The sequence below is a fragment of the Puntigrus tetrazona genome, chromosome 5 (assembly GCF_018831695.1).
Source record: "Puntigrus tetrazona isolate hp1 chromosome 5, ASM1883169v1, whole genome shotgun sequence".
Classification (NCBI taxonomy): domain Eukaryota; kingdom Metazoa; phylum Chordata; class Actinopteri; order Cypriniformes; family Cyprinidae; genus Puntigrus; species Puntigrus tetrazona.
The window spans coordinates 19,510,344-19,538,013 of NC_056703.1; the positions used below are offsets into that span (position 1 = coordinate 19,510,344).

At 37.7% G+C, this 27,670-nt stretch overlaps 3 protein-coding genes across 5 annotated transcripts; 1 reads left to right on the top strand and 2 right to left on the bottom strand.

Moving 5' to 3' along the window:
• Positions 1-441: 441 nt before the first annotated feature.
• On the bottom strand, positions 442-10,400 carry fam189a2 (family with sequence similarity 189 member A2). Its single transcript, XM_043240408.1, has 11 exons — positions 9,408-10,400; positions 8,239-8,295; positions 7,373-7,483; positions 6,623-6,742; positions 6,402-6,509; positions 6,111-6,244; positions 4,973-5,099; positions 4,663-4,741; positions 3,026-3,175; positions 1,808-2,097; positions 442-1,329 (listed from the first exon to the last, which is right to left on the bottom strand). Exons 1-11 carry the CDS (start codon positions 9,705-9,707, stop codon positions 1,054-1,056), a joined length of 1,752 nt encoding a protein of 583 aa, XP_043096343.1. The 5' UTR covers positions 9,708-10,400; the 3' UTR covers positions 442-1,053.
• Positions 10,401-11,084: 684 nt separating this feature from the next.
• LOC122344925 (coiled-coil domain-containing protein 158-like) lies at positions 11,085-22,727 on the top strand. 3 transcript variants are annotated; one of them, XM_043238573.1, is made up of 13 exons: positions 11,085-11,308; positions 16,645-16,877; positions 17,122-17,290; positions 18,085-18,216; positions 19,173-19,285; positions 20,383-20,541; positions 20,653-20,745; positions 20,832-20,939; positions 21,031-21,164; positions 21,600-21,662; positions 21,879-21,946; positions 22,054-22,176; positions 22,370-22,726. In XM_043238573.1, the coding sequence occupies exons 2-13, from the start codon at positions 16,731-16,733 to the stop codon at positions 22,441-22,443; spliced, it is 1,383 nt and encodes a 460-aa protein (XP_043094508.1). In that variant the 5' UTR covers positions 11,085-11,308; positions 16,645-16,730; the 3' UTR covers positions 22,444-22,726. The 3 variants fall into 3 exon arrangements, with proteins under 3 accessions (XP_043094508.1, XP_043094509.1, XP_043094510.1); XM_043238574.1 differs by lacking the exon at positions 20,653-20,745 and having other exon boundaries at positions 22,370-22,727; XM_043238575.1 differs by lacking the exons at positions 21,879-21,946; positions 22,370-22,726 and having other exon boundaries at positions 22,054-22,156.
• A 93-nt stretch (positions 22,728-22,820) lies between these two features.
• On the bottom strand, positions 22,821-27,518 carry zgc:158260 (uncharacterized protein LOC571389 homolog). Its single transcript, XM_043238576.1, has 8 exons — positions 26,749-27,518; positions 25,360-25,732; positions 24,647-24,795; positions 24,288-24,462; positions 24,036-24,209; positions 23,847-23,945; positions 23,678-23,755; positions 22,821-23,548 (listed from the first exon to the last, which is right to left on the bottom strand). The coding sequence occupies exons 1-8, from the start codon at positions 26,793-26,795 to the stop codon at positions 23,441-23,443; spliced, it is 1,203 nt and encodes a 400-aa protein (XP_043094511.1). The 5' UTR covers positions 26,796-27,518; the 3' UTR covers positions 22,821-23,440.
• Positions 27,519-27,670: the final 152 nt, after the last annotated feature.

Genomic DNA, 27,670 nt, shown 5'->3' on the forward strand with positions numbered 1-27,670 from the left:
ACAGTAAAAATAGTCCAATTGTGAAATGTTTTAGAATGACTGTTATATATATATATATATATATATATATATATATATATATATATATATATATATATATATATATATATAGATAGATATTTGTCATTAATAGCAGAGAGGGCAAAGCTGACTTTTCAACATCATTGCTCCATTTTTCTGTGTCACATGATCCAGAGAACATACTAATATTCTGATTTGGTGCTCAAGAAACATTACTTATTGTTTAATTTTTTGATTAATTAAAATGTCAAAATTCCAACCAAATATAGTCTCACTGAATAAAAATGATTTTTATTTTTTTTTTGTAAATCAGCCCAAGTATTTAAAAAGGTAGTTTTCATTAAAGATGTTGTTAAAAACTGTTCATCCCTACATTGTCAAAATGTCACTACTGATTAAATGAAAGTCCCAGACAACAGATTAACAGCTTTAAAGATCAGATTTAATCTTGGAGAAATATGGATGGTAGGTTTCACCCATATAAAGCAGATGAGCCTCCTCAAATTCAGTAATAATGCACAATACACCTCCGAAGGACATCTTGGTAGAAATAATACATTTGTTTAAAATGGTCAAAAATAAAACAAAAAAGAGTCACATATTCTTTCCTCGTTACAATATGCTGATGTATTCAGCATTGAGTAATCCACACCACATAAGATAAATAAAACCATACTTTACAATGTTTTAATATAATGGTTATTAATATTGTATTTTTCATATAGTCAATTTCTTTAATCAAATACTTTTTAAATAAGGCATTTTGTTGGTTTTTTTCCAGTGTTTTATCATAATGCATAATGTGAAAAAAAATTTAAAGAAACAGTGAATCCCAACAGCTGTACTTCCAACTGAAAAAGTTAAAAATGAATAATATTCAGTATACACACTGATGAAAAACAGATGTTTTAAAAATGAATTGAAATCATCTGTACTTTATACAAAGCTTGGCTTCCTTCGTGTTGTGACGTTCACTATAACCTTCACCCGATGAGTCTATTTCCTCTGTGAACAGTCGGTTTGGGACGTCTCTCAGATGACAGTTTCTCTGAAGACTCCTATAAGGCTGTGCGGACGTTCCTGCTCCCTGCCCATCCTGGAGTGCGTTCGAGAGTGAGGAGCCGTCCTGCGCTCCGGCCCGGCCTGCAGCTCTGCCCATGTGAAGGAGCTGAGGTCTCCACAGCTGCGCAGGTGCAGGACGCCCGGCCGCTTGCGCAGCGGCAGCGTGTTGGAGGTGAGCTCCGTCTGCGTCTGCGTCTGCCTGCGGAGGGCGGACTGCGCTGGTGTCACCTCTGAAACCGTAATGGCCTGCAAACACGAACCAAAATGACCTGTCACGAAATTCTCCACCCCAAAATGAAAATCACGTACCCCAGTGTGGTTTCAAACCTGTAAAAAGCTTTGTTCGTCTTCAAGATATTTTAGATGAAAACCAAAAATCCAACCACCCAAAATATCTAATTATGTTCTGAAGACAAAGCTATTATGGTATCGGAACGGATTCATGACAAAATGTTCATTTTGGGGTGGAGCAACCCTTTAAGGTCTTTTTCCTCTTCAAGTACAAGTATATGTCTATATATATATATATATATATATATATATATATATATATGATACTTTACATGAGCCATAAAAGCCTAGTGTATGTAATGCTGTGCTCAACAAAAACATGAAGGATTTAAATACAATATATCCCTCGAGCACCAAAGCTCCGTGTATCATGTGTGCGGCGTGGGTTTTGAGTCCTAGGTAACTTGACGCGTTTTCATGCCATGCGTCTTGCCTGGTCAATGAAGCTGGCGCAGTGAACGGCTTCCTCCATGTGTTCCTCGTCGGAGCGCAGCACAGTTTTGATGCTGTTCACCAGCTCCTGTACCTCAGGGGTCAAGCTGCAGGAGGACTGCTCCAGAAAACGGGCCACCAGCAGTTTTGTGTCTCTATAGCTCTGGTAGTCCACCATAGAGTTGGGACGAGGCTTCCGTTTGCCGCGGCCCTGTCGTAGCGTAACCGTCCCGTGCTCCGTTACAGAACCAGGACCTAATTCTGTCTGTGTAGCTGCTTCACAACTCATTACTGAGAGAGACAGAGAAAACCAATGAGACATAGCTCGCTATGTTTTTGGCAAATATTTGTCAAATAATGTAAACTCACTGAATATGACACATACATGGGGCTACATGGATTACGGAGAAAAATATCCAACTCCAAATTTTCTACTAAAAACGGCTGTGCTTGTTTGTAAGATTGCTGACTTAATTCATTTTTAAAACCTTCCAAAACCTTTCCAGAAAACCACAGAGATATTCAGCCCATGGCTCAAAAATCCTAATTCTCTTCTAAGTTTCAGGACTACAAACTTAACAGCTCTATTCCAGCAAGATAATAAACTAATAATAGAGTATAATGGCCAAGACCACTGATGTATCGATTATAAAAGACAGATACGAAGTCGTGAAGCACTTCGTGAACCTTTACTCACCATCATGCCATTCCAAACTTGAATTACTTCTCTTTGCACAAAATAAGATATTTTGAAGGACATACATTAGATTAGGGTGAGGAAATGATGAATTTTGGATGATCGCTCTTTGCTGACCGTCATCGGCAACACAGAGACAGAGTCCTATATTTAAAATGGGCTTAAAGTAACCACTGACAGCTATAGCTTCTCTATAAGTATCAGACCAAGTCCTCTGATCTGGACACACACACCACGTAAAAAGAAACCTCCATCTGTCATCAGAGAGAAGCCAGCATTCATAAACTAATTATAAAGAACTGTGTCCGTGTCTGCTCTTTGACCTTTTATAGAAACGTCATTCGTTTTATATACATTTATGCTTGAAATGAGACAAATCTGCCTACGGGCTTTTAAAACGCACGTATCCTCTGAAAACAAGTATAATTTCATTTAGCTGGCTGTCGGTGAGTCATTACACCAAAACCTTTAACTGTAGACTGCCACAAGACATAACAGATCACTGGAGAACGCCTCCACTACCTTTGGCGGTCAGATCTAGCAGGACGGGGTCACTGTTGGAGCGGCGGAGGCGAGGTCTGTGAGGTTTTCTGCCGGAGGAGGCTGTGCTGTGAGGCTGTCTGGACTGTGCCGGGGGCGTGGGGCTCAATAAGGCCGTCTGACGGCACCTGTCTGAATGAAACGGGCAAAGCAACAACAAAAACATGTTAACCTTTCAGGGCTTTTCACACTTTAAATTAGCTAACCCTGGGTCATAATAAATCACGGGTAAACGGAATCTTGCCGCTTGTTTCACTCTGCTCACACTGTCAGTAATCTCTACAGAATCTCTAGCAGTTTTTCATGAACTTGACTTGAACTTTTCTGGTAAGAATATTAACAAGGTAAAAAGAGGTTTAAGAACAGTGTGAAGCGACTTTTTTGTGCTATTTCTTGTCTGTTCATGTCTGTACTATGTCGGCGGCTGCTAGGTCATATTGGTCATTAAAGAAATCTGGCCAAAACGAGCCTAGTCTATACAGTCATCAAGAGTCAGACGCATCTTGAGAAATGTGCCGTCTAAATTAACACATGTAACGTCATGTTACTTCATAAAGAACAACATATATTTAGGTCTCTATGTACTACCATTTGGAGTCAGTATAAATGCTTCTAAGAGCAAAACCTTTCTATTGTAATATAGTTTAAAGTCTAATTTCTTTCTAGTTTAAAGTTGAATTTTCAGCATTCATTACTTCAGTTTTCAGTGTCACAAGATCCTTCAGAAATCATTCACATATGCTAATTAGGTAACAAGTAATATTTCTAATCAGTGTTAAATAGCTGTACTCCTATATTTGTGTGGAAAATGAAATACTTGCGTGCAATCGAAAGTAAAGCATGCAATAAAAATAATTTTGAATATTATAAATATTTTTACTGTCACTTACATTTATTGCATCTTTACTTTAATTTCTTCAAATAAAAATTTATATTACTGACCCCATAATTATGAACAGTTGTTTAATATATTAAAAAATGTACGATCTATACATGGAAACGACATTTTTGAAAAAAATTGCATGAACATCAGTTTTGACACAAATTTGTGAAGTTCTTGCAGTTCAAAAGTTCTTGTTTCATTTAAGTATAACTTTTGAATTTAACATTTTAAATTGTTTTGGTGATAATATAACTGATGATGAAAAAATAAAATAAAATTGAAAGAATGCAAAACATTTATCCAAATGGCTGCTATATTGTGACTTGTGAAGGATCATTAAAAACATGCAGCACTCATCTATCTTTAAAAGTGATGAAGGATACATACAGCTATAAAAAGAAAAATAAATCCCTCACAGAAGAGCACTGAAGATACAACCGACACCACTAAAATACATGTCTTTTATTACACAGATGACATAATTTTGGAGGGGTACTGTGAAATGCTGTAAGCATCCTGATTAAATATAGAGTACCAAAGGCACTAGGTTCATTTAAGCCGTGTCAATGACACTAAGCTCCATTTTCTAATTCCAGATTTTCCTATGGGAATTTTCTATATGCTTGTTTTTTTTTACTTTAATTTTATTGACATTTAACACTTACAGTTGTTTTTGCACAATGTTCATCAATACTCCACAGGCCTATCCATAAGAATAAGAATAAGCGGTTCATACCATCACTGGGTGTCTCTGCCTCTGCAGCCTCTGTCAGGACCTCAGTCAGATCGGTCATTTGCACCTCAGTATTCTGGGCCTGATATAAATACGGAGGGTCAGTGAGCGGACAAGGATTGTATTTGATTGAGCTGTTGCCAATGTAAGCCTGGCAGAGCAGAACACAGCACCATGTTTGCTGATACGAGGTCTAATTCACAAACAGAGCTGAAATGCTATCAGGAATACATACTGCAAATAAGTACTGCCTTTTGACTTTCATCACAGAGATGATTATGCGACAGCATATAATAACTGTCTAGATCAGTACCTGTGCTTCTGGGCTTGTTGCAACAGCTTCATAAGGTGGAGGAGGGTCTAGAGGACAGAAGACCTCCACTCCTTTAATTCTGGCACCATATATATGAGGAAGAGGGATCATACCATCACCAAACATCCTGCCAAAAAACACATACTTGCATTGTAAACAACTCATGAGAAGATGTAATGACAGTAAACAGCTGCTTCTGGACAAACCCATTAGTGTTTGATCATATCATGCTTTCCCACACACAAACTTCAATCCTGCTTTACGTTGCCAAAACACTTTGGTTGCCTGCCAAACACTGAGCCAGCCACCCACCCACAAATCTGCTAAATCCTGCTGTATTTTTGGTTAAGAGTTCAAGGTCAAAGTGCAGGTTTGTGTGTGTGTGTGTGTGTGTGTGTGTGTGTGTGTGAGAGAGAGAGACATTCAAGAAGGCTATAGATCATAAAATGCTGGACAGATTTTAATCACGAATACGTATGTTACCTTAACAGACATGTTCATATGAAAATTTGGAATTGAACACTAATCTAGCCTATAATACAAATAAAATCATTTTTTATATAAAGTATAAGTGTGGGTTTGTATATAGGTATTCTGACTAAATTTATCGGTTTTCTCAAAAAGTAGCAAAAGTGTTTTAAATATTGATAATAATGAGAATCATTTCTTGAGAAGCAAATCAGCATATTACGATGATTATTGAAGGATCTTGTGATTTTCAAGACTGGAGCAATGGCTGCTGAAAACTCAAAAGAAATAAATTACATCTTAAAAATATATTAAACTAAAAAAAGTGTTACTTTAATAAGATTGGACAATATTACCAAAATACCAAGTCAATATCAGGCTTGGGGAGCCTAAGATGTTTTTTTTGTTTTTTTTAATCTTACCATTCCAAAACATTTGTCTTGTACAGTATTTTTTTAATAATCAATTATTTTTATGATATTTTATGTTTAATGAATAATGATTTTAAATGTTCGCATTTCATTCACCATTTAAAGTAATGAAATTCATGGAATAAAAAGTATATATATTTATGAGTCTTTAAAAATAAACTCAATGCAGTCAGGTAGGTTCAGGATGAAAATACCACATTTTAGATAACCTAAAGTGTGTTTGGGCTTGTGTGTGATACCTGCGAGCCAGGCGCGGGGTGTAAGAGTAGAAGGTGGAGAAATATGACGGAGGTGGCGCCGGAGCGACGAACTCGTCAGGGTCAGGAAGATGAGTCTGCTCCTCAACTTCCTCTGGAACAGGCCTGGCCTCTTCCTGCCAGAGAGGATCATAATCACATCACTATTAGCATCTGACCAGGGCAGAGAGACATCAGACACACAGCTCGTCTAAACAGTCTTATAAACTATGCCACACACTGACCAACAATTAAATCATTTCTTCCCATATTTTCCATGATATGATTTCTCACCATGCACGGCCGCCTGGTTGAGAAGATCTGGAGATATCTGAGCGCAGCAGCCACCAGACACACAGCCGTGGCCAAAGCATTCAGCGCACACAACGCAAACAGCACTTTCTGAAAGGGAGACAGCTCTATAACATCCAAATCTATCGTTTACACTAATTTATCACATATACATACATACATTATTGTTATTACAAAATATTTTTCTTTTCTAAAAAGAACACCTTGAGCAGGATTCTCATTGTGCCACATGCATGGCCTGCGTAGATCTCAATCAGCTTGTCCCCTTGGCACTGTGTGCTTGGAATCTCTGAACAACAGTAACAGAGGTCACCCTTCTCGTTCTGAAACACAGAAACACGTTTATTATAATAACGTCTGGTGGCATGGTGTTACTAATACTTAAAGAACCGCCTGGATTCGAAGTACAGGTCTGAGGATGAAGTTTCCAAGCACCTTTCTACATTTGTCTTTTTGAGCGGTCTGGCGAAGCTTGCGATAACAACTCAAAGATCTGGAATTTACAGCACCCCAAAAACTGCATCAAATCCAAGAAAAACTGGAACTGCCTCTCAAATTCAGGGCTTTCTGAGCAGATGGTCTGTGCAGATGTGCTTTTTTCCATTGTGTGTTTCTAATATGTGCATCAGCCTGCGTTATTGTTTCGATTACACACTAGATGAAAGTTTTAGTAGTGCTTGTAAGTGCAGTGCGTGGGTGTTCGCCAGAGCTCTCCAATGAGGTTGCTAGGGTGTTCTATACGGTTGCTATGTAGTTGATTAGTACTACACCAATGCCACTTATTATTCTTTGCCAACTCTAACACTACAACGAATGTTATTTAATACTTTATGTGGTGTGGATAAATGTACATGTGTAGTAATAAAGTTTGCCCGACTTATATACATAAGTCAAGCCATTATTGATGTTATTATTTGTACCACAGCACATGTTTAAATGCACAGATTCCTCACCAGCTGGCAGTTAGTGGTGCTGGAGACCAGCTGAGCCCCCTGACAGCAGAGGATGAAGCCTGCCAGGTTTAACAGGATACAGACCACTGACAGCAAAACAAACAGATTCACCTGTGTGAGAGAAATGAGATGAAAATAGATAACGGTAAGATCAATACTAGACTGTAATTAGACAAACATAACATTAGCACTCAAATCTGGAATTAGAAAATGACACTTGACGTTTGGGTGCGGTGAGATTTTTCTCTTATGTTCACCAAGGCTGAATTCGTTTGATAAAAAATACAGTAAAAAAAAGTAACACTGTGAAATATTATTTCAATATTTTAATTTCAATAAGAAAACAATGTATGATATGTATTACAAAATGTAATTTTGTAATGCAATTAAGTTTTCAGTCTTCGGTATCACATGAAATCATTCTAATATGTGCTCAAGAAACATTTCATTACCCTAATATAAAATGTATTAATAAAAAAAATAATAATTATTTAAAAAATAATTTACATTATAAATGCCTTTTTCTTATTCATCCAATTACTTAAAAAAATAATAACTTTGAACTGTGTGCGTGTATATATATTTATTTATTAAGAGGATGAGACTTAATTAACAAGGCCTTAACTAAATGTCTGGTGGACACAGATCCTATTTAAAAGGTTTTTTAAGGACCAAACAACTGCCCCTTTAACACGGATATGCAGAAGATTATCTGGAAAACATATGTTCAGGACAATACAGGACTGATTTGGTGCAGCAAACATCATCTATTTTCAAGTTAAAATAAACTCATCTCCTTATTAAAATAGAAACATTAGGCTGCTTCCTCAAAAACCAGCAGTCTTATGTTGGCAAAACACACATACCAGCAGAAGCATTGGCCGTTTCCATGTGGTTAGTCCTATAATCCCAGAGAGGATGACCTGCAGAAAACAGTCAGTCCGTTCAGCAAAGAGGCAAACACTCACAGATGAACTGATAATGAACCCATTATTACCCATCAGATGCTGTACACTCTCAAAACTGCCTTCAGCACTTTTAAATCCTGTTTTAATGACTCATCTCACTCAATGTGTTGTCGGCCGAGCTGTCTGCAGCGGCTTCATTTAAATACCATTGTTCATACTCTGATTCCTCTCCTTTTCTCTAACCCTGCCACTTCCTGTCAATTACACCAGCTGATGGGCTTTTATTCCAGCTTTAGCGCTTTTTATTTTCAGACATTATCTATAGCATTTCACTAAATCCTTAACTGTAAAATGCTTTGTCAGGTAATCTATAAAAAGTAATTCATTGGTCGCATTCAAATCAACAATATTCTGTGATAAAGGATTTCAATTTCAAAGGTAAAAAATTAAGAGTTTATTTGCAAAAACAGATAACTCACGTTTTTACATTTTCAAAAATCATGGTTTTTTTAAATTATGTTATCATGATTGTATTGTGTTAGCTGTTTTATATATATATATATATATATATATATATATATATATATATATATATATATATATATATTACTAAACGTGATTTATGTGGCAACATCTAAATTGACTTTAACAATTCCAGTTTAATTTATTACTTAACTAAATCAACCATTGTTTCAGTAAAATCAACCTAACTGCATTAGGCTACACAAGTAAAAAATAATGGACCAACTTCAAGTATTTCCTTGAGGCAACAACTACAGGGCACTTTTTAAAAGAGTAACTAATAACGTGGCTAATCATTTACAACATATATTGACTGATCAGTACGGTTTATCATAGTCCTTTACTGGTAAACAACGGTGTATGCTCATATACTCTGAAATAGACTGAACTAAAAGTGCAGCACCACGTTTCTGTTTCAGACTCCTTTGGAAACACATCAGACCACAATAAATCTTCTCCTAGTTACCTGTTTGCTTGTAATGGAAAACTGTTGAGTAATAAAGTGGCATACTGACAAGCGTGCATTTTAATACGAGTAGAATACATATGTGCCGTAAAATAAAAGCATTAGCACCTCTGTTTGTGGCCAGTAATATAATACTCACAGAAGATCCGGCCCAAAACGGACAAGAGTTTCTAATAGGGGGCGAGTTGCTAAGGGACAGAGCCCCGAAAGATAGCGCCACCATGGAGCAGCCGAGAACCAGCTGCAGCAAGCCGAGGGAGAGCAGCGGGCGAGCGGGCAGCAGCGCCGGGATGAGCCGCGTCTGAGAGCCAGACATGCGGGACGGAAGAGCGGACACGCGGCGGCTGCGGCTTCTGTGAGAGGCGTCTGCGAGCTGGTGGGCCAAAGCAGCCCCAGATAAACGACAGCAAGATCCAGGCAGGACTACGGGCAGAGACATCGGAGAGCCGCGGGCAGCCGAGCAGCAACTGAACACGTCGAGCGAGCACGGCGGCGCTCCCTCATTTTACTCCAGCTCTCGCGCGGCGACGGTTATTTCTTTAAACGGCCCGTTCCGCGCTGCCTCCATGGTCCCGTCGAGGTAGTCCAGTGTTGGTTTTAAAATAACTAGGCTCTGTGACCTGCTGCTCAGATTCGGTTTCACATTTTTGGACAGGCGGGGGAGGGGCGCGTGGGAAGAGGAGGCCCCACATCCGCGCTTCTCCCTCTCCCGTCCTCAAGCCTGAAGAAACACACCTCCACAAATTATAGTGAACACTTACCGCAACAAAACAGTTTGTGTCGCGTTGTCTTTAATGCCGAAAGGACAACCTTCATGTAAGCACTTGAGAGTCTAGCTATACTTATAATGAAACAAAAAACTGAACGCCGAGACACCGACTGACAGTTTTTTAATAAACAATGAACCAATTTTGCTTGGCATCGTGCAAATGTATGTTTGTACAATTAATACAACACAAAGCGCAGACTGATAAAGGCTGTATGTAGCGCTGCAATTTTATCAAAAACATCTTCACTGGAAACACGAAGAAATGTCGTTTACAATCTTTGTCGTATTTGCTTTAACCTTAATTGTTTCAAAGACATAAAAATCTATATCGTTGTCTGTACGCGTGTTTCTATAGCACATGAAAATAAATACAACAAATGTTGACAAAAGTGCAGTACACTGTATAAATAAGATGTAGCCCTATTTGAAAAAATTAAATACAGTATTTACATAACTGCATGCACTCTCTGACTGTTATATTTGTTACTGTGTATGAAGAGCAAGGCAACTTACACTTACACTTTTTTTTTACAAAATGATACACTAAAATATGTATTTAATATGCATTTTTAATGTACAATTATTATTTTTATTTGACATGTTTATTAATACATTCCTTAATATTTGCTTTAGTTGATGTTTGTTTATTATATATTAGTTAATATATTTGTTTCCCATAGTATTTAGTTTGATGTATTATAATTACATGCAATATCGTTTAGGCTATTGCCGTTTATGGCTTTATGGCAGCTTACAGGTAACCAACTAAAATGTTTATTACCTTTTTATTTACATTTTTACATTTCATTTCATTAGTTTTGCATAATTGATTATTGTGACACACATTGCGTGTTTCGTATGCGTATGGTAAAGGCGCACTCGATCATTTTATTTAATAATGTAATGACTAAACACCCCTAGACTTGTTCCAGTGGTCTCTATCGAGGCCCCTTTGCCTTTATGAATGGAAAGCCGCGGGGAGTGACGTTTTACGAGTTTAGCTTGTTACCAGCTCTGTGGTTGCTATGGTGATGATGGTGGCTCCGTTGCGCCTGTTTGCAAATTAGCTAGCCAGCAAGTCACGTAGCTTTGGTCAAATCTTGTTACACAAAATAAATTTAACTTCAGTTTAAAGCTGGTTTTACTTCCAATTCAACTTGCTGCGAAAGCGAATACCACGCTACAGTTATACAGGATGCTTTCTGGCAGTCAAAAATGAAGATGATGATACCACCTGCAGTCCACCGGAAGGGTTTCGGCGCGCTATCTGTGTGAGTTGGCAAGTTAATATGGTTGCAAATATTTATCTGTAAATAATATCTAATAATCATATTTTTAATAGCTTCCATTGGCCTCATTGTAAGTAGCTTTGATAAAAGCGTCTGCTAAATGCAAATGTGATGTTCAGATCGCACAGTGAGTAGCTGAACAAAGGTTTAAAGAAAAGAGTCTGCAAGTGGTAATTAATCAGTTTATTAAATATGCTATGGATTATTCACACATATCCTAAAAATTATTATTAGTTTGAGCGTGTACTTTCGAAAGTACACGGCAGAAAATCAGTGCACACGCAATACAAAACAGTACGTTATTGTTAAAGTATATCGTTTAGTAGTACAATAGTAGAATATACTACATAATATAAATGGAATAATAGTAAATATACTGATAGATTGGGAATTTCGAAAGTGCTGGAGTGGAAATAGTTTGTAGGTATAGATATATTATTCATTCAGGATTGTTTGCTGAGCAGCTACTAAGAATAAAAAAAAAAAATCAATATAAAAACGTATTGTGACAACTTAACTAAAGTTCAAACATGTGAATTGTCAAATATGTATTTTGTTAATTTATTGTTTAATTCTGTCTTCAATAGCGTATTATTTAATTATATGTTAAATTGCGCTTTTTAAAGAAATGTTTTTTGTTTTTGTCTCTCTGAGTTCAACTGAGTTTTAAAGTTCAGTGAGTATCAGAACTTAACTGGAATACTGTGGGAAATCCCTCACAGCAGCTCATTACCAGCCATGACCAGAAGGTGGAGATATTGACCGAGAAACTGGTGCTTTCAGAGCTAAAGTAAATTCTCATCATGTATACATCATCATAACTAAATTGTTTTGGTTTTCATTCTGCGAATTTTGAATTAAAATGGTTTTGTTTCGTGTTCAAGTTAGAAAACCAGCTGACGCTTTATTCTGTTTACACCAGAGAAAGATAAATGAGCTGGAAACAACAGGATAATGAGACAAGTGTTCCAACTCTTTTTGTGTGTGTGTGTGTGTGTGTGTGTGTGTGTGTGTGTGTGTTTACACCAAAACTGAAGAACTTGGATGCTGTGATGATGGATGTTTCACATTAGCACTGTCTGACTGATGCTTCTGGTATGCTTGATAGCCTTCATATGCTCAATGTGGCTGTACTCTACAATGAGAAAAGGGTTTGTTGGAACGTAATTGAGTTGGCTGCTGGTTCAGATCAGTGGAGGAGGAGTTGGCTCTTTCCCAGTCCCAGGCCAAGAAGGCCGTGAGAGGAAGAGACCTCTCAGCCCAATTACATACACAACTCTGCCAACTTATAGTAACGAACAGCAGTGTACGTTACTTAAGTCTGTTATGTCAGATTTTTTCAGAAAAACTGCTACTGCTACAGACATGTCGACGGTAATTGTCTATTTTTACACCATCTCTGTGACACTTTCAAAACTTTGATCAGTTTGTTTGTGCATCTAGACTAGCCCAAACGCATGGCAACATTAGTTTACCCAATGGCGTGAGATTAGGACAGGCTAATCTATTTGTGTGACCAATGACAGACAGAGGAGGGGCCAGTCTTTATTTGTGCATTTCCACTTGGGGACACTGCTGGGCCAAAAAAAAGAACAAATATTTGAGCTTTGAGAAATGTTATCAACTGTAAATGTGCTGGTCAGTGGTCTCGATCAGTGGTGTTTACCCTAATGCTGGTATAAATCGTCGGCATCACACCAAAGCAGAAGTTTTCGTTACAGCTGCCACATGCTATAGAAGCATTTCCTGTTGACAAGTGTGCATTACTGTCCAAAAGCTGTAAGACCACATTGATATGATAAAAAGTGATAGTAGGGCAATTTTAATTTTAATATTTCTATTTTCAAATAAGTGATGTGATGAACATTGTGGTTGCTTATTGAGCAGAAATAGTTTTTGTTAAATTTACATCATAAAAACATTTATGTTCAATAAAACTGAAGGAAATAATAAAAAAGTTTAAAATAAAGTGTTGGTTAGGGTAGGTTTAGGGAGGTCTTTATCGTCCCAAGGGTGTCAACCATGGCATCTATTAATAATTTGAATTAAAATGAACATTTACACTCAATAAGTTGCATTCTGTTTTATAATGTACTTAAGTACTGAGGTGCAGATAACTGCCACTTGCAGTAAGTAGTATAGCACTTAAGTAATGCTGCTATTTTCAATTAGTGTAAATATCATCTTTGTTAAGAAAATATATGTATTTTTACTTAGTGTAAATAGCATATCCCAGAAAATGTGGCTATTTCCAAATAATGTGAGTAGAATACATTGCTATTTGCAATATTATTTCACAATATTTGTGTGTTCACTGTATTTTTTGGTTAAATAAATGCATCCCTGGTGAGCATAAGACACTTTTGAGCTGTTGGCAGAGACAGAACAGCATGAGTCTCTGGTCGAGCTGTCAGATAGAATTAATATGAGATCAGCTTTAGCAAGCCAAGAGAGAGGCAGCTCAACTGCAGGTCGGCACAGCCCGTACCAGCCTCAGACTTCTGCAGTTCATCTTCTATCACAGACCTCACCACATTCACAGAGAATAATGCAAAGAGGAACCTGCATCACTGAAATTTCTGTTTTTAATTTTTAACTCGATAAAAGACTGATGAAACACGGTAACGTCATATGTGCTCGTGTTGTTTATAGCAGTGGTTTCGCTTCAAGTTCTTCATTAAAGATGAAGAACTTGAACAAAGCAGCAAACAAAGCAGCAAAGTTGCTTATCCTACAAAAGTAAACAGAAAAGCTCCTTAAAATAAAACTACATTATAAATATCCCTATACTCCAGGTGATTGCTCTTTCATGAAAGCATGAAAATTGGTACAGTTGTACAGTTTAGGGCCCTGAACATTTTCAGAAATGGATCGCAAAAGCACCTTGCGGTTGCCATGGTGACCATTTGACTTTTTGCCCTATCCAAATAATGTATTTTGGGTCATATCTCCTGAACCAAACATGATAACACAGATGAGCAAACACTTGCGTGTTTTGGCATCACTTTGATCTTTCGCATGCGCGACACACCACGATTGGTCGATTATGTACAGTATCTGCATTTTATTGGTCAAATCACTTTGGATGTTTCAGGCGATATAAAAATGGTGACCAGGACGCCCACCACACACCATCTTAACTAATATTTTACCATTCAGTGGTACAATAAAAGATTGTTATCAGGAATACAATAATTTATTTTATTTATCTTGCTAAGCTGCACTTCTTCTGCTGCATCTCTGTCATTTTCTGTGGGTTTCTAGTATTGTCAGTCAGCTTTCAACAAAAATCATTGTGGTCATTGCTTCTCAGTCTAATCTTAGTATCTTGTGCTTGACTGAGATCTGGATTCATCCAGAAGACCCTGAAACCCCTTCTCTCCAACCCTTCTCTTTCTCTCACACCGTCTGTCAGGTTGGACGGGTACCGATCTTCTCGTTTCTAATAACTGGAAATACTCAACCCACTCTTCCCTTTGCAGTAAAAATTATTTAGTGTTTCATTATAGTAACGGCTCCTGTTAAACACCTTCCTGGTCAACGGGGCACGTTTTTAGAGGAGCTGTATGGGCTTCTGTCCTCATTCTCTGTGAATGGCAGTCCACTTGAAGTCTTTGGTGATCTTGAAATCCATCTGGAGAAGCCTTTCACTGCAGACGTCCACTTCCACTCCTAGCTTCATTCTATTTCAAATTGCTTACCACCACAAGCACTAACAAATAAGGCAACCAGCTTTACACATGCAATTGTATCTTAGACATTGTAAAACCTCTAGACATCTCTGTTTATTTATTTATTACATTTAACCTACATATTACTACCTTTGCAGACGTTTAGCTTTCTTTCTTTCCTCTGTAGTGACAATATATTTGCTAAGCAGTATTTTGGGTGGCATACCAATGCACCAGATTTCTCTTATATAAAAAATAAAGTAGTCTTGACGGTAGTGTAGCAGTTCTTCAGTAGTGATGTTAGCATTTCTTCCTGTAAACATTCTTAATTCTTGGATGAATCGTAGCTTCTCCCAAAGTTCTGTCTGCAGAATATAATTTTATACTGAAAGACAAAGGGGCTAGAAACAATACTGCACTATAAAAAAACTAAAGTTGTTTCAACATGAAATAATTTGTTACCCCGCTTCCTAAACATGTTGTGTTGATTCAACTAAAATATTTTAGTTCTCATTTAAATAAACATTAAATATTTTAGTTGACTCCACAAAAAAACGTAGGCAGCGGGGTAACAAGTTATTTCAAGTTGAAGTTTGTTTTTTACAGTGTGTTGTGACCTTCCTGCTGGAGATCCTGCGATCAACAAGACGTTCATGAGGAATGCCGTTCCTTTTGTTATTCTTATATCTGTTTAACATCACTGAATCTGCATTCCACTGGTTGGAGTCCTATCTTTCATGGATTCCTGGGAAAGAGAGGTATCCAAAGAGCATCAACTGGCCACAGGGTTATCTTGGAGATCAATTCTTTGTTTTTGAATCCTCCTAACTGTATGATTTTTTTGCCAATAAAGCTGTGAATTTATTCATTCAAAATGTAGATGAGTGTCTTTGTTTATCGAAATAGATTTGGAAAAATTTTGCATTACATTGCTTACCAATGGATCCTCAGCAGTGAATGGGTGCCGTCAAAAAGAGAATCCCAACATAAAAATTACAATAATCTACAAGCAATCCAGTCCATTAATTAATGCACTGTGAAGTGAAAAACTGCATTTCTTTAAAGAAACAAAGCCATTATTAACTTCAAAGTATTACTTCTGGCCAAAATACAGATGTATAATTCATCATACTGCTTTCTTCAATGCTTTCGTCACGTCAAATACCTCCCAATGTATTTGTTTAGAACTATTTTGGAGTCAGGCTGATTTACTGGAGAGAACAATATTATGGATAAAGGAACTGTATGTTTTTAATTGGAAACAACACTTCGAGGTAAAAAAAAATCCAGATGGATTTTTCTTTTGTGCATGCAGCTTTTTACTTCATGAGATGTTGGCTGATTGGCTGAAGTCATCAGATTTTCGTGATATTTTTATCAGCTGTTTGTAATCTCGGCACCTATTCCCAGCTGTACATGTACATTTTTAAATGTCCAATCTGTTCTGATGAAAAAACTCATATCAGCACATTAATATTTTTGGGTGACTTATTATTATTATTATTCCTATAATTGGTTATAACAGTCTTTTTCTAGGTATCTGTGTAAACCCTTTCATAACAGACCCGTGACACTCACTGCTTGAAAACTGCTGCAGGAATATAGCCAGTTTTTTATGTTTTATGAGTTTTGTTATGTGTCTTTCAGCGGGTCATCTGCAGGCATTGTTGTAGCAGCATGAAGTGCAGCAGGTACATGTCCAGCTGGAAGAGGTTCGAGGTCTGCTGAAGGTCATGACGGCAGAGGCAGATGACCGAATGATGAGTGCAGAACTGGAAAATATCCTGCATATTATACCGAATCACAGCTGCACTCTGAGCACTCAACAGCATTTGACAAACCAGATCGAGCATCTCAGAGGGGAGAATCAGCAACTGAAGGTGAGGAAATTTAGGGAAGAATCTTTGAATAGAATTCACAAAATAGGATACCTAAACCGATGTTAGATTACATAAGCCCTTTCATGGGCATCGCTGATGTTCAATGGCTGGAAAAGGAAGAGCTATTAAGATATATTACACTAATATTTCTTTTGATCCAAGATGACTGTTTTTTTCTTCTCCAACTTCTTCTCGTTATTGATTCTTGCATGTCATCTGTACTGCATACTGGTTGGCTTTACAGGCTGCATTGAGACAGGCAGAGCTCAGACTCAGCATAATGGAAAGAGAGAAGGCCTGTCAGCATGCTGCTCTCTCAGAAAAGATCTGCAATGTTGATCAGCTTACTTTAGAGAAACAGCAGATGACCGCTGAGCTGGGAGTGCGGCGTATGCAGCTTACCCAGCTGAAAGGTACAAACACAGATTCATCTAAATCCCAAACCGCAGACTTGATATAAACTGGCTCTGAAGTCAAGTACAGTGTCCCTAAAACTTGTAATGAACTTGTAATTCTTGCTTTTATTGGATTGTTATTGTATACTTAATTGTATCGGTATTGCATATTGTTTAAAAAATGTAATTTAAAATATATAAATACATTTATATAAATATTTTTTTAACTTTTTTTCATAAATGATCAGTTCATAAAATTTTAGGTTGGTGGTTTCACTTTTACAACCTGAACTACCCTTGCCTTAAAAAAGCTCAAATCGTCTGATTTTTCAATTTTAAATTAATAAAAAATGATTTGAACCGTCTATTTGTCATCAATAAATCCATCTCATTTCCTACAAAAAAATATTAAGCAATTTCAATATTCATAATAAGAAATTGAGCAACAAATCAGCAACATATTAGAATGATTTTTGATGGATGATGTGAAACAGAAGATTGGAGCAATGGCTGCTGAAAATTTGGGTCTGCCATTAGTGAAATAAATTATATTTTAAAATATACTGTAGTAGTAAACTGTTATTTTAAAATGTAACAGTCAAAACATTATGCGACCTTGGTCTGTAGAAGAGACTTCTTTCAAATACATAAAAAAAAAAAAACTTACCAAACCCAAACCCTTCTGAACGATAGTGAATATTTTTTAAGAAGTAGTAATAAAAATGATCCCAAACTGCATGTTTTCTTTTAAGTAATTTCGTTCGGCTTTGTTTCTGTCATTATCACCCTGACGTTTTTTTTTCACTCATCAGAGGGACAGAAAGCTTTGAAAGAGCTGCTGGAACGAGAGAAGCTGCAACTCAAGACCCAGCTGAGGACTGTGCAGGCCGAGCTGGACCAGGCCAACAGTTACTTGAGAACACTGGAGGGAGCTGACGGGCATGGTACTGTACAAACCATCGCAGAAATGCCTCGTTTTCAATGAAAAATGATCATCTCTTTTAGCTGAGCGCCCATCTTCGTCCTCAGTAACCTCACAGGACTGGCCCCTGAGATCAAAGCTTTGAGAAAAAAAATTTCAGGAAAGTCCTAATTATGCTCAAATACAAATATAGGCATCCGTACCCATTCATAGCACTGCTGATATTTAAAGTGAGGATGTTTTTACGCCGTCTGCAGTGTTACCTCAGGAAAAACCAGAACTAGGCCAAGTGTATATAAAATAAAGGGCGGAAGACCACACCCTACGTTACTGGATTCATTTACATTCTTTACAGAGAGCCAGTGTGTGGCCATCGTTTTGTTGTTCTGCATTCTGGATAATGGCAGGAAGACGGCAAACTGAGATTATAGATCTAGTCCTTGCCCTCCTGCTGTTATTCCACTATGTAATTTTCCATCACTTAATCCGTACAAAATATAGCATTTGAACATTTACACAACGTTCTCAGCTGTTTGTCATCAGTGCATCGAGACCTTGTTAAAGAACACTTGTTCTCGCTGCGTGCCGTGGCTGTGGGCCGTTACATAACGTAGCTATGATTTCTTAGTTCTGACCTCCGTAACCCTCCATTGTTTCTTTTTGTCCTATTCAATTGTGAGAGGGACTGAATGGGAAAATGGTCTCATATGACGTAAGTTTCAGTTCATTGGTTCACTGGACAAAGTGTTTTTTGAAAAGCAGACAATGCATTAGTATTGAACAATGTATAGTTCAAGTTATTCTCTTGTGAACGTGTGACGCAGCTAACAAAACAACCTGAGTTCATTCAGTTTGAATGTCAAGCATTCGACAGATAGGGCAACGCGTAATATTCCTTTTTCTGACAGGACGGTGAATAATTATTTTTCTGAGAGTTTTTTTTGCGGTTGAACCGATTGGAGCGTGTATGTATTTCAGGTCTAAAGATTGCTCTGGGGATGCAGAAACAGATCACTGCTAAGAGGGAGCAGACTGATTTCCTGCGAAGCCGCATTCAGCTGCTGGAGGAGAACATAGAGAAGCTCAAGATGGTGGGGTGTTTCACTAACATCACCTTTGTGTTTCTCACAACACCACTTTTGTATTAATTAGCGTGTCTCTCATCAGTTGTGGACGAAATACACAAGTCAAGTACTTAATGATAAAATGAATACCCTAATAACATATAACTCCTGTAAAAGTAGTAATTTGACAGTAAAAGTACAGAGGTGCTTGATTTTAAGACATACTTAGACATTAAAAGAAAAATGTACTGATCAATGAACCATGTTAATTATTTACTCTTTTTGTTACCTTAACTTTTAATACAGTATTAAAATATGCAGAATGCAACTTTTAATTTTTTTATTATACAGGAGACTAAAGTGTCCTTAAGCTTGAGACCAAGGGAAATCATTTTATTCACAAAGCACAGTCAGAGATTCCCCTCTGGCACCAACAAAATGCATAAAGTATTTATTGGTGAGGATTATTTGAAAAACAGTGGGAAAAATAGGCTGAATGCAGGTATAATTTAACTGGTTTAATTGTTGGAAAAAGTGATATGATTTTGAAATAATCTCAGAGAGAGAGATATTCCAGGCCAATCACTGTTTTAATTGCTATACCTGTACAATGGAAGTCATAGGTTTATATGCACATAGCAGAAGCTGCTTCAAAGCTGACCTGAATAACCCCAATACTGAACTGAATAGGCCATTTATACAACAGATGTTCACATAATTGGCCACAACAGTTTTTTTTTTTGTGATAGTTGTTGTTTATGATTTGTTTATGAGTTGCTGCTGTTTTTCAGAAAAATACTTCAGGCCCTGCATTTGGTTTTCATTTTCTGAACTATTTCCAACAGTGATATGGTTTTGAGACATTTTGAAACTATTTGCACGTGTATGTAAATGTATTGCTGAAACTGGTCATTTGTAATTAAATAGGTAACATATCACAGTGTTTTTGCATTCAGGAGTTTACTGTTCTGAGAGTTAGTTGTAACCCTAACCCTGAGCTTGAAAGTGCAAGAACAATGGTCAACCTACCTGAACAGTTTTTTGGCATAGTCCAATCGGCTACTTTCTTCTGTTTATGTAAGTTTTGGCATATTTTTTTGCAAATAAGTTTGTTTGTGTCTTAGGAGAAGCACCGTCAGGCGTTGCTGGTTATGACGCAGACGCGAGAGCTGCTGTCAGAGAAGAAGAGCAGGAGAAGACTGGAGTCTGAAGTGGAGGCTTTGTGCTCACAAGAGCAAGAGCTCAAAGGCAAAGCTGAGAGACTCAAAGCAGCTTTATACAAGGTGTCTGATGCTCTTCTTGTTAACAGCCGATTATTTCAGTACAGCGGTACTGAACAGATGTTCTGTATGACCGACATTGCAAACCATTACAGCATAATATATAATGTACAGATGTCTGACAGTTTTGCTGAATGCCAAGAATTTATTCAGAAGCAGGAGCAGGATCTTATGAAACTTAAACTGCAGCATGCATTAGATTTAAAGGTAAAAACGTACACATTTATAGTAGAAATGATTAATTATTTAATATCATCTTCTGGTCAAACTTTACAGTGCATGTTTTTGGTTAGGAATTGAAAAGCCAGAACTTGCGTAACGTCTCCAGATCTCCAGTCGGCAGCCAGACCCTACAGACTCATCTTCCCCTCACTCAGCATAACATTAATGGCCTAATGGAGGTATGAAAAAAGCCCTTCCAACCACCCACACACTTAAATATCTGAACTGACAGGATGTGCTGGAACGGATTTCCCTCTGGAATCTTTCCAGATGAGAATCTCTGACCCCATTGTGGAGCTGAAGAGTTCTGTAAGAGAGCTGCGTGGTGGGATTGCTGAAGAGCAAGGACCACACACTACCTTGAGCTTCAGGAGGAGACCTAAAGAAGACCACAAATCTAGACAGTGAGAGTCTCATTCACTAAAAAAAAAACATTTTAGAGGAAAGCACCTTAGGGAAGGCTACATCATCAAGGAATGGATGAAGAGTTTTGTGAGGCACTACACTGCAAAACATGCTTTTCTAGCTGAGGTCTTGTTTTCAGCCAAAATCTTCAGCCAAGATTATTAGATCAAGATGTATTTTCTAGACAAGTAAAAATTATAGTCTTGTTTTCAAAAAGTTTTTGTCTGAAAAATAGAAAATAATATGTCAACTGGGTAGAAAAACAATCTTATTTCAAACAGAAAACAAGATTTTTTTTTTTGCTTACGCCATTACCTGTCTAGAAAATCTTTCTTTATTTACGAATTTATAGATATTTTGGCTGGAAACAAAACAAAAAAGCTAGAAAAGTATTTTTTGCAGTGTAATTTTTGTTAACAATTTTCTTTTCACAGACCGACAGAAACTAGAGGTGCCAAAAGTACCAAAAGGTCAATTGGGAGAACAACCAGTTACAGGTAAGAGAAAAACTTAGTTGCCTACAAGTAGTTTCATGACATCTAACCACACACGTACGGATGCTTGATGTTCAAGAAGCTGCTCTGCTTTTTATAACATTTAAGTGCTTCTCGGCAGTGATTTACGCTTGTTCTCCGCTCTGTGAGTCAAGAGTTAGTGCTCTGAGACGGATTTAATGCATGTGCTGCTTGTGTTGCGTGTCTGCTTTGATTCAGTGAGCCGGGATCCTTCAGAAAGGCTGAACCTAATAAGCACGATATCAACAGCCCTCTATCAGCTGACAGTGAGTCTCTGTGCTGCTACACTGATCAGTGACGGAAAAAATGATTAACTGATCCTTCTAATTTGGAAAAATGCCTAAATATATAAAAACTGTATCTTGTTGAACAGATAATGCAGTAAACCTTATGACAGGACGCAGGTCTCCTGTGCATCTCCTCCTCACTTCTGATCTTCCCGCTGACGGAAACTGTTGGCTGAAGATGGAGAGCCCTGTTAACGCTAATCAGATATGTAAGCTTCGCCTCGCTTCACATCAAACACAATTAGAGCCGTTTTATGAAATTCAAACAGATAGATGGTGCCTGCAGGATGATTTATTTAACAGTGCTGATAAGCCAATGATTTCATTTGTTTATTGTATGTTGTAAATCACAGCGAGTGATTAATTGGTTATAAAGATGGAGTTTTATTGGTCTTTTATCAGCTGCCAGCAATCAAGACGATCTCGCAGGAAAGGCATCTCGGAAAATGAAGACCGTAGAAGCTACCGAAGGATGATGGTCAGAATGACACCGTTTTTGTTGTGACTGAGGCTGGCCTTTCTGAAGAAATTTGACGCTCCAATTCTGAGCAGTTGAATATGGAGTCGTCAAAACAGACATATATCACTGTTTGCTTTCTTCATTCTTTACTGCAATATTTGTCAGAGGAATTTTTAATGTAGAAACTAAAAACATTTTTATAACGGCCCCTGTATGTACCAAAACAGTTCGTAACATGCCAATAATATTAAAATACCAATAAACTGAGGCCTTATTTAATGACAGTGGCATTTCTAACCAGCATGCACCCCTAAATCACCGGCTAAATATTGAACATTTGCTAGTCCTAGTCTTTAAAGGCCCACTGAACAGGCCTTAAAACATGCAGCATTATTTAATGTGTTGTGTTTCCACTGAAACAGGAAGACAGGGCGGAACAAATCAAACACAAATTTGATCAGTTTCGGCCCACGTTAGAATAATATCCAGTTCATTTTTTACTATTTTACGAGCAACAGAAAGGTCTGTGCATGGTACAGTGATATATATTATAAAAGAGGGCTTCTACATATAAATATTTAGTTTTCAACGAAGAAGAATATTTGATCAGTTAAATTCCTCTCGATGAAAGCACTAGAATGCAACCAGAACTCAGTAAAGTGCAGCTCATTATTAGGCAGAATGCATGGGAGCAGACTGTTTACCTAAAAATCCTTAGAAAGCCCTTGTAATTCCCACCAGGATGCTGAGAACACACTGTTTGTTTTTCACTGAACATTTTATGAATGAATGAAAAAAACTAGAGGAAGAGAGAACCATGACAAATACGCCCTAGTTTAATTTATCTTTGAATTTTTTTATCGTAAAATAACAAAATCCAGAAATCTGTCTTGGGGGTAAAATGTTACTTTAATCTCAAAAAACTGGTCTGGGGAACTGCGCTCAGCAGTTGATCCATGAATGTGTGAAGCGATCTTCAATAAAACAACATAAGGGAATATCATTTAAAGCGTTTAATGGACAGCTCTCCCTTTAGATGATGATGAATTGGAGCCTGCAGTGTTTGAGGAGCCTCTCATCCTGTTCTTCTGTTCGTCCTCAGAGAAGATACTGCTGAGAAACTACAGATGGGACATGAATAATTATTTCTCATTATACAATTAACAATAATGTGCTTAATTACAAAGAACATAATTCAAATGTAATCTCATAAAATATCCAGCTACTGATACAGTTGTGAACATCTTTACCCTCGGCATTCTCACTCCCTTGTTAATAATGAACTCTCTGAATGCCTGAATGCCGTGAATCTGCTTCAGTTCTTCATCCTAGATGACAGCAAAATACAGAGCTTACTGGTTTGTCTTTTTATCATTTGTTGCCCTATGTGCTATAACTAAAGGATGCTATAAAAGTCACCTTCTCGCTCAGCTGTTCCTCGAAGTCCAGGACTCCTGTGATATCTGCTGGGGCTCTTAGAGGATCACTGGCAGCCTGAAGTCTCTTGGAATTATAGACCTGCCATACAAATATAGACAAGACTTAATGATCCGCAATTTTGGGCAAACAACACAAAACTTAGACATTAAGGACCAAAACATCACCAACCTGATCGAACTCTTTAGCATCTTTATGATGTCCCTCTACGGAGCTGGAGAGCTTTGCTGGAGTTTGATCAGGATGAGTCTTGTTCATAGGTAAGGTCAAAGAGAGTTTCTTTTCACAGTCACTCCTAAACAGATCCAAGATGGTTGACTCCGTCAGATCACTGGTCTCTCCACCCTGAGATGACAGGTTAAATAACCTTTTATGCTTCGTACCTGATCCGTGTTCTTTAATGTGCGCGTGAAGAAATATTACCAGTGAGGTAATCCATTCACAGAAGAGCTTGATAATCATCTGCTTTTCATCTTCTTGTGATACGGAGTACAGGTGTTTAACACTCGTCTGATTTTCGACGCCCAAAGATTCTTTGAGTTTCTGCCATTTATAAGGATTTTTTGGTCTGGTCTCTTTACATTTCTCCTTTCGTGCTCTTGGGAAATATAAGAAGAGTATCAGAATGGTATTGCAATACATATAGCATGTACCTGTGTAATGTCTGGTCACCCACCCTAACATAGAAATACTGTTTTTAGGTTAAAAATGTGACCTGTCTCCTCGTTTTGGGAAACCGAAACCAGAAACATGCGCTCAAAAGAAGAAGAAAGGACAATCACTGGAGGGTGATGGACGGTTTTATGGCCTCCGAAGTTGAGATTTCACATTGTGCACTGCTTTCTTCCAGATGCTCGACTGGAGAGGTTTTGGACAATTCCGCCTTCATGCACATATCAGGATCCAGGACGGACAACACCTGATCAAATAGCTATTGGAAAAAGTTGAATATATTTGGATAAATTTTCTATACTGTACATTGCAATTAATACTTCATGTACTACACTTTGTCTCTTCTCGTATTTAAAACTTCTGAATCAAATGGATTTCTAAGCAGGTTTGCCACACACTTCTTCATCTTCCAATGGAGACTCTTCACATTTCTATGGCTGCTCAAAAAAACATAATAAAAAGGGTGGGAGGAAAGCCACTGTTTAATTTCCTTGACATTCCAAGAGGGAAAATATATATATAAAATTAATTATACTGGTCAGAAGAGGTGAAGTTGTAACTGTTGTAACTGGTAAAAGTTGTAATTTACAAAGTAACTGTTTTGTGATTTAATAAAATAACACAAATGATAAATGTTCACAATTCTGATTGGCTATATATGTGCGGCCTGTGTTCTGATTCGTTCATCTGTTTGAGCTGATAAAAATTAGCATTTCCAAAATGTGGCCTGCTTCAGTGATATTAAGCAGCTAATAGGATTTTATAAGTGGTGTTTTAAAAAACATGCAGAAAATAATTAAATTGCAATGACTACAGTTGTTACCTCTGGTGTTATACCGCTCTCCAGATGAGGATAGAGGGCCAGGGGGTGTTGTTTGAGTTTGTATTCAACAGCGTCAATGAACTCCCGCTGAGCTTGACTCTGGGGATTCTGCTTTGAGTAACACACTTGATTTTTACTTAGACTCTTCTGTGGGAACTTCACTGAACGTGCGTGATTTGGCATCCCAAAGACTGCAGGGGAGGGTCCACGCTTACACTGGGTGAAGAGCTCTTTATGGACTGTTGGGTAACCATCTCTAAAATCATCCAGGCCCGGGGACAAAAAGCGCCATTTGCGACTATCTAAGGACCCGGATAACTGTTGCTTTTGCCTTAAATCCCTGAGATACTTTGTTTTTAGCCGTTCCTTAAACCTGAGGAAAGAGACGGGAGTTGTCATCATTGCTTTTGTGCAGTAACAGAACTTTGTTCATCCAAAAAGACAATTGTTCACCCAAAGATTAAAACTGGCTGCAAATGTACTCTCTCTCTCTCTCTCTCTCTCTCTCTCTCTCTCTCTCTCTCTCTCTCTCTCTCTCTCTCTCTCTCTCTCAGGCCCTTCATGATGTAGTTGAGTTAGTTTCTTCATAGAATAGATTTGGAGAAATTTAGCATTGCATCGCTTGCTAACAAATGGATCCACTGCAGTGAACGGGTGACGTCAGAATGAGAGTGCAGACAAAAACATCACAACAATCCACAAATAATCCACACTTCAGTGGTTGTTTGTAATGAGCAAATCAGTGGAGACTTTTTAACTTCCTAATACGTAACGCCAATGAACCAGTCAATAGTAATGCTTCCTCCAGTCAGTCAAAAAGTCCACTCACTCTTGTCCTTTCACACCGATATCCTCCAAAATGCTTGTTAAGAACTGTAATATTTGTATATTTCTCTCCTGGTTCAGACCAGACAACTTTTTTGTTTATTACAAGCACACAGCTTTTCACTTCAAAAGAAGCTAACTGATAAACTGTAGATGTATGGTTGATCATCCTCTGACTCTGATGGCACCCATTCACTGCAGAGGATCCATTGTGGAGCAAGTGATGTAATCCTGCATGGCCTGAGAAGCTTGCACTGACCAGAAAATGAACAAACTGAACTGAATCTAAAAGTATTAGTAATAAAAAACATCGCCCAGGATAAACGTAGCTTAGCTGTAACGTTTAATATTTAGTTAATATAAAATGTATATTTCCACGAAAGTCTGTTTTTATTGAAACGTTTTGAACAGCCTAAAGGAATTACACCTGGAAGTGTTCTTAAATTCCCAGTTTTTCATGTTAAAATGTGGTACAATTTCATTTCAAAAGTTAGGTTTTAGTAACACATTAGTTACAGCTTAAAACTGATTTTGAAATATTGAGAACAAAATCAATAAACTCACCAGGGGAACTTGATGTTTTCCACCTGTCCATCTGTTTTGAACGACATTTCGACCGTATAATGCTTCTGTATTTTATTTAAAACGTTTCTCAACACAAGGCTATCTCCATGTTTGGAAGCAAAGGTAAAATCTGGACGCTGGTAAGCCGCGTTGCTTCTGTTGCCATGGCAGCACGTGCCTCTGGTACTTGTAGTTCTTTCAGTGCCTCCACTGAAGATGAGCGTTCAAACCACAAGAGGGAGCTTTGTGATAATATACTACAGCCGGTGGAGCACTATTTGTTATGGATTTGCTGAATATGTATATAAAACACTCCTGGGATTTTCACAGAAATATTTACTTCACATGTGTTTTTGAATGCTCATCCTATGAGTGCACTGAAAAGTTGACATAAATGCATCGATTTATCTATTGTTATTAATATTAGAAGTCTTGTGCGATACCAATGCCCAATTCTGTATTAAAGAACAGCAAGAGACAGCAGTGGAACTTGTGGAAGAAGAGAAGTTTTTTGCATTGCATTGAATTTGTGAATAGTTTTGCATGCGTTAGTTTGCTTGACTTACTTCCTGCACGAACTATTTGCTCCTAGCAGGATGTGGAAAAAACAGCAGCAGTCAGATTCTTCTTAGTTTTGTCGCTGAAATCTGGACGAATAACGTCAAGCCAATTAATGATTCATCAGATCAGTGGAGCTGAACGAAATAAGTTAATAAGTGAAAGTAACTACGTTCAAATTAAGCATGGTAACGGTCTGAGTTCACACTTAATAAGAGGGGACTGTTAATGACCGGTGGGAGGCACAGAGGATGCCCTGTTCTTCAGGCAGTTCAATGTTGTTTATGGAGCAGCTCTGGAAAAATGCTATTCCAAACATTACAGTAATGTCCTCAGTATGAAGAGATCTAAACATTCCCCCCGA

What these genes read in the sequence shown, in the direction of transcription:
- fam189a2 (XM_043240408.1), bottom strand. Translation starts at nt 9,707, where the DNA reads ATGTCTCTGCCCGTAGTCCTGCCTGGATCTTGCTGTCGTTTATCTGGG. An exon ending in CGTTTTGGGCCGGATCTTCT is followed by an intron (nt 8,296 to 9,407) that starts GTGAGTATTATA and finishes TGTTTTCTGCAG; the next exon opens with GTCATCCTCTCTGGGATTAT. An exon ending in CAACCAGGCGGCCGTGCATG is followed by an intron (nt 6,245 to 6,401) that starts GTGAGAAATCAT and finishes CCTCTCTGGCAG; the next exon opens with GAAGAGGCCAGGCCTGTTCC.
- LOC122344925 (XM_043238573.1), top strand. Translation starts at nt 16,731, where the DNA reads ATGACGGCAGAGGCAGATGACCGAATGATGAGTGCAGAACTGGAAAAT. An exon ending in GGGAGAATCAGCAACTGAAG is followed by an intron (nt 16,878 to 17,121) that starts GTGAGGAAATTT and finishes TTGGCTTTACAG; the next exon opens with GCTGCATTGAGACAGGCAGA. An exon ending in CAGCCCTCTATCAGCTGACA is followed by an intron (nt 21,947 to 22,053) that starts GTGAGTCTCTGT and finishes CTTGTTGAACAG; the next exon opens with ATAATGCAGTAAACCTTATG.
- zgc:158260 (XM_043238576.1), bottom strand. Translation starts at nt 26,795, where the DNA reads ATGTCGTTCAAAACAGATGGACAGGTGGAAAACATCAAGTTCCCCTG. An exon ending in AGAGCGGTATAACACCAGAG is followed by an intron (nt 24,796 to 25,359) that starts GTAACAACTGTA and finishes TTTTTCCAATAG; the next exon opens with CTATTTGATCAGGTGTTGTC. An exon ending in AGGAACAGCTGAGCGAGAAG is followed by an intron (nt 23,756 to 23,846) that starts GTGACTTTTATA and finishes GCTGTCATCTAG; the next exon opens with GATGAAGAACTGAAGCAGAT.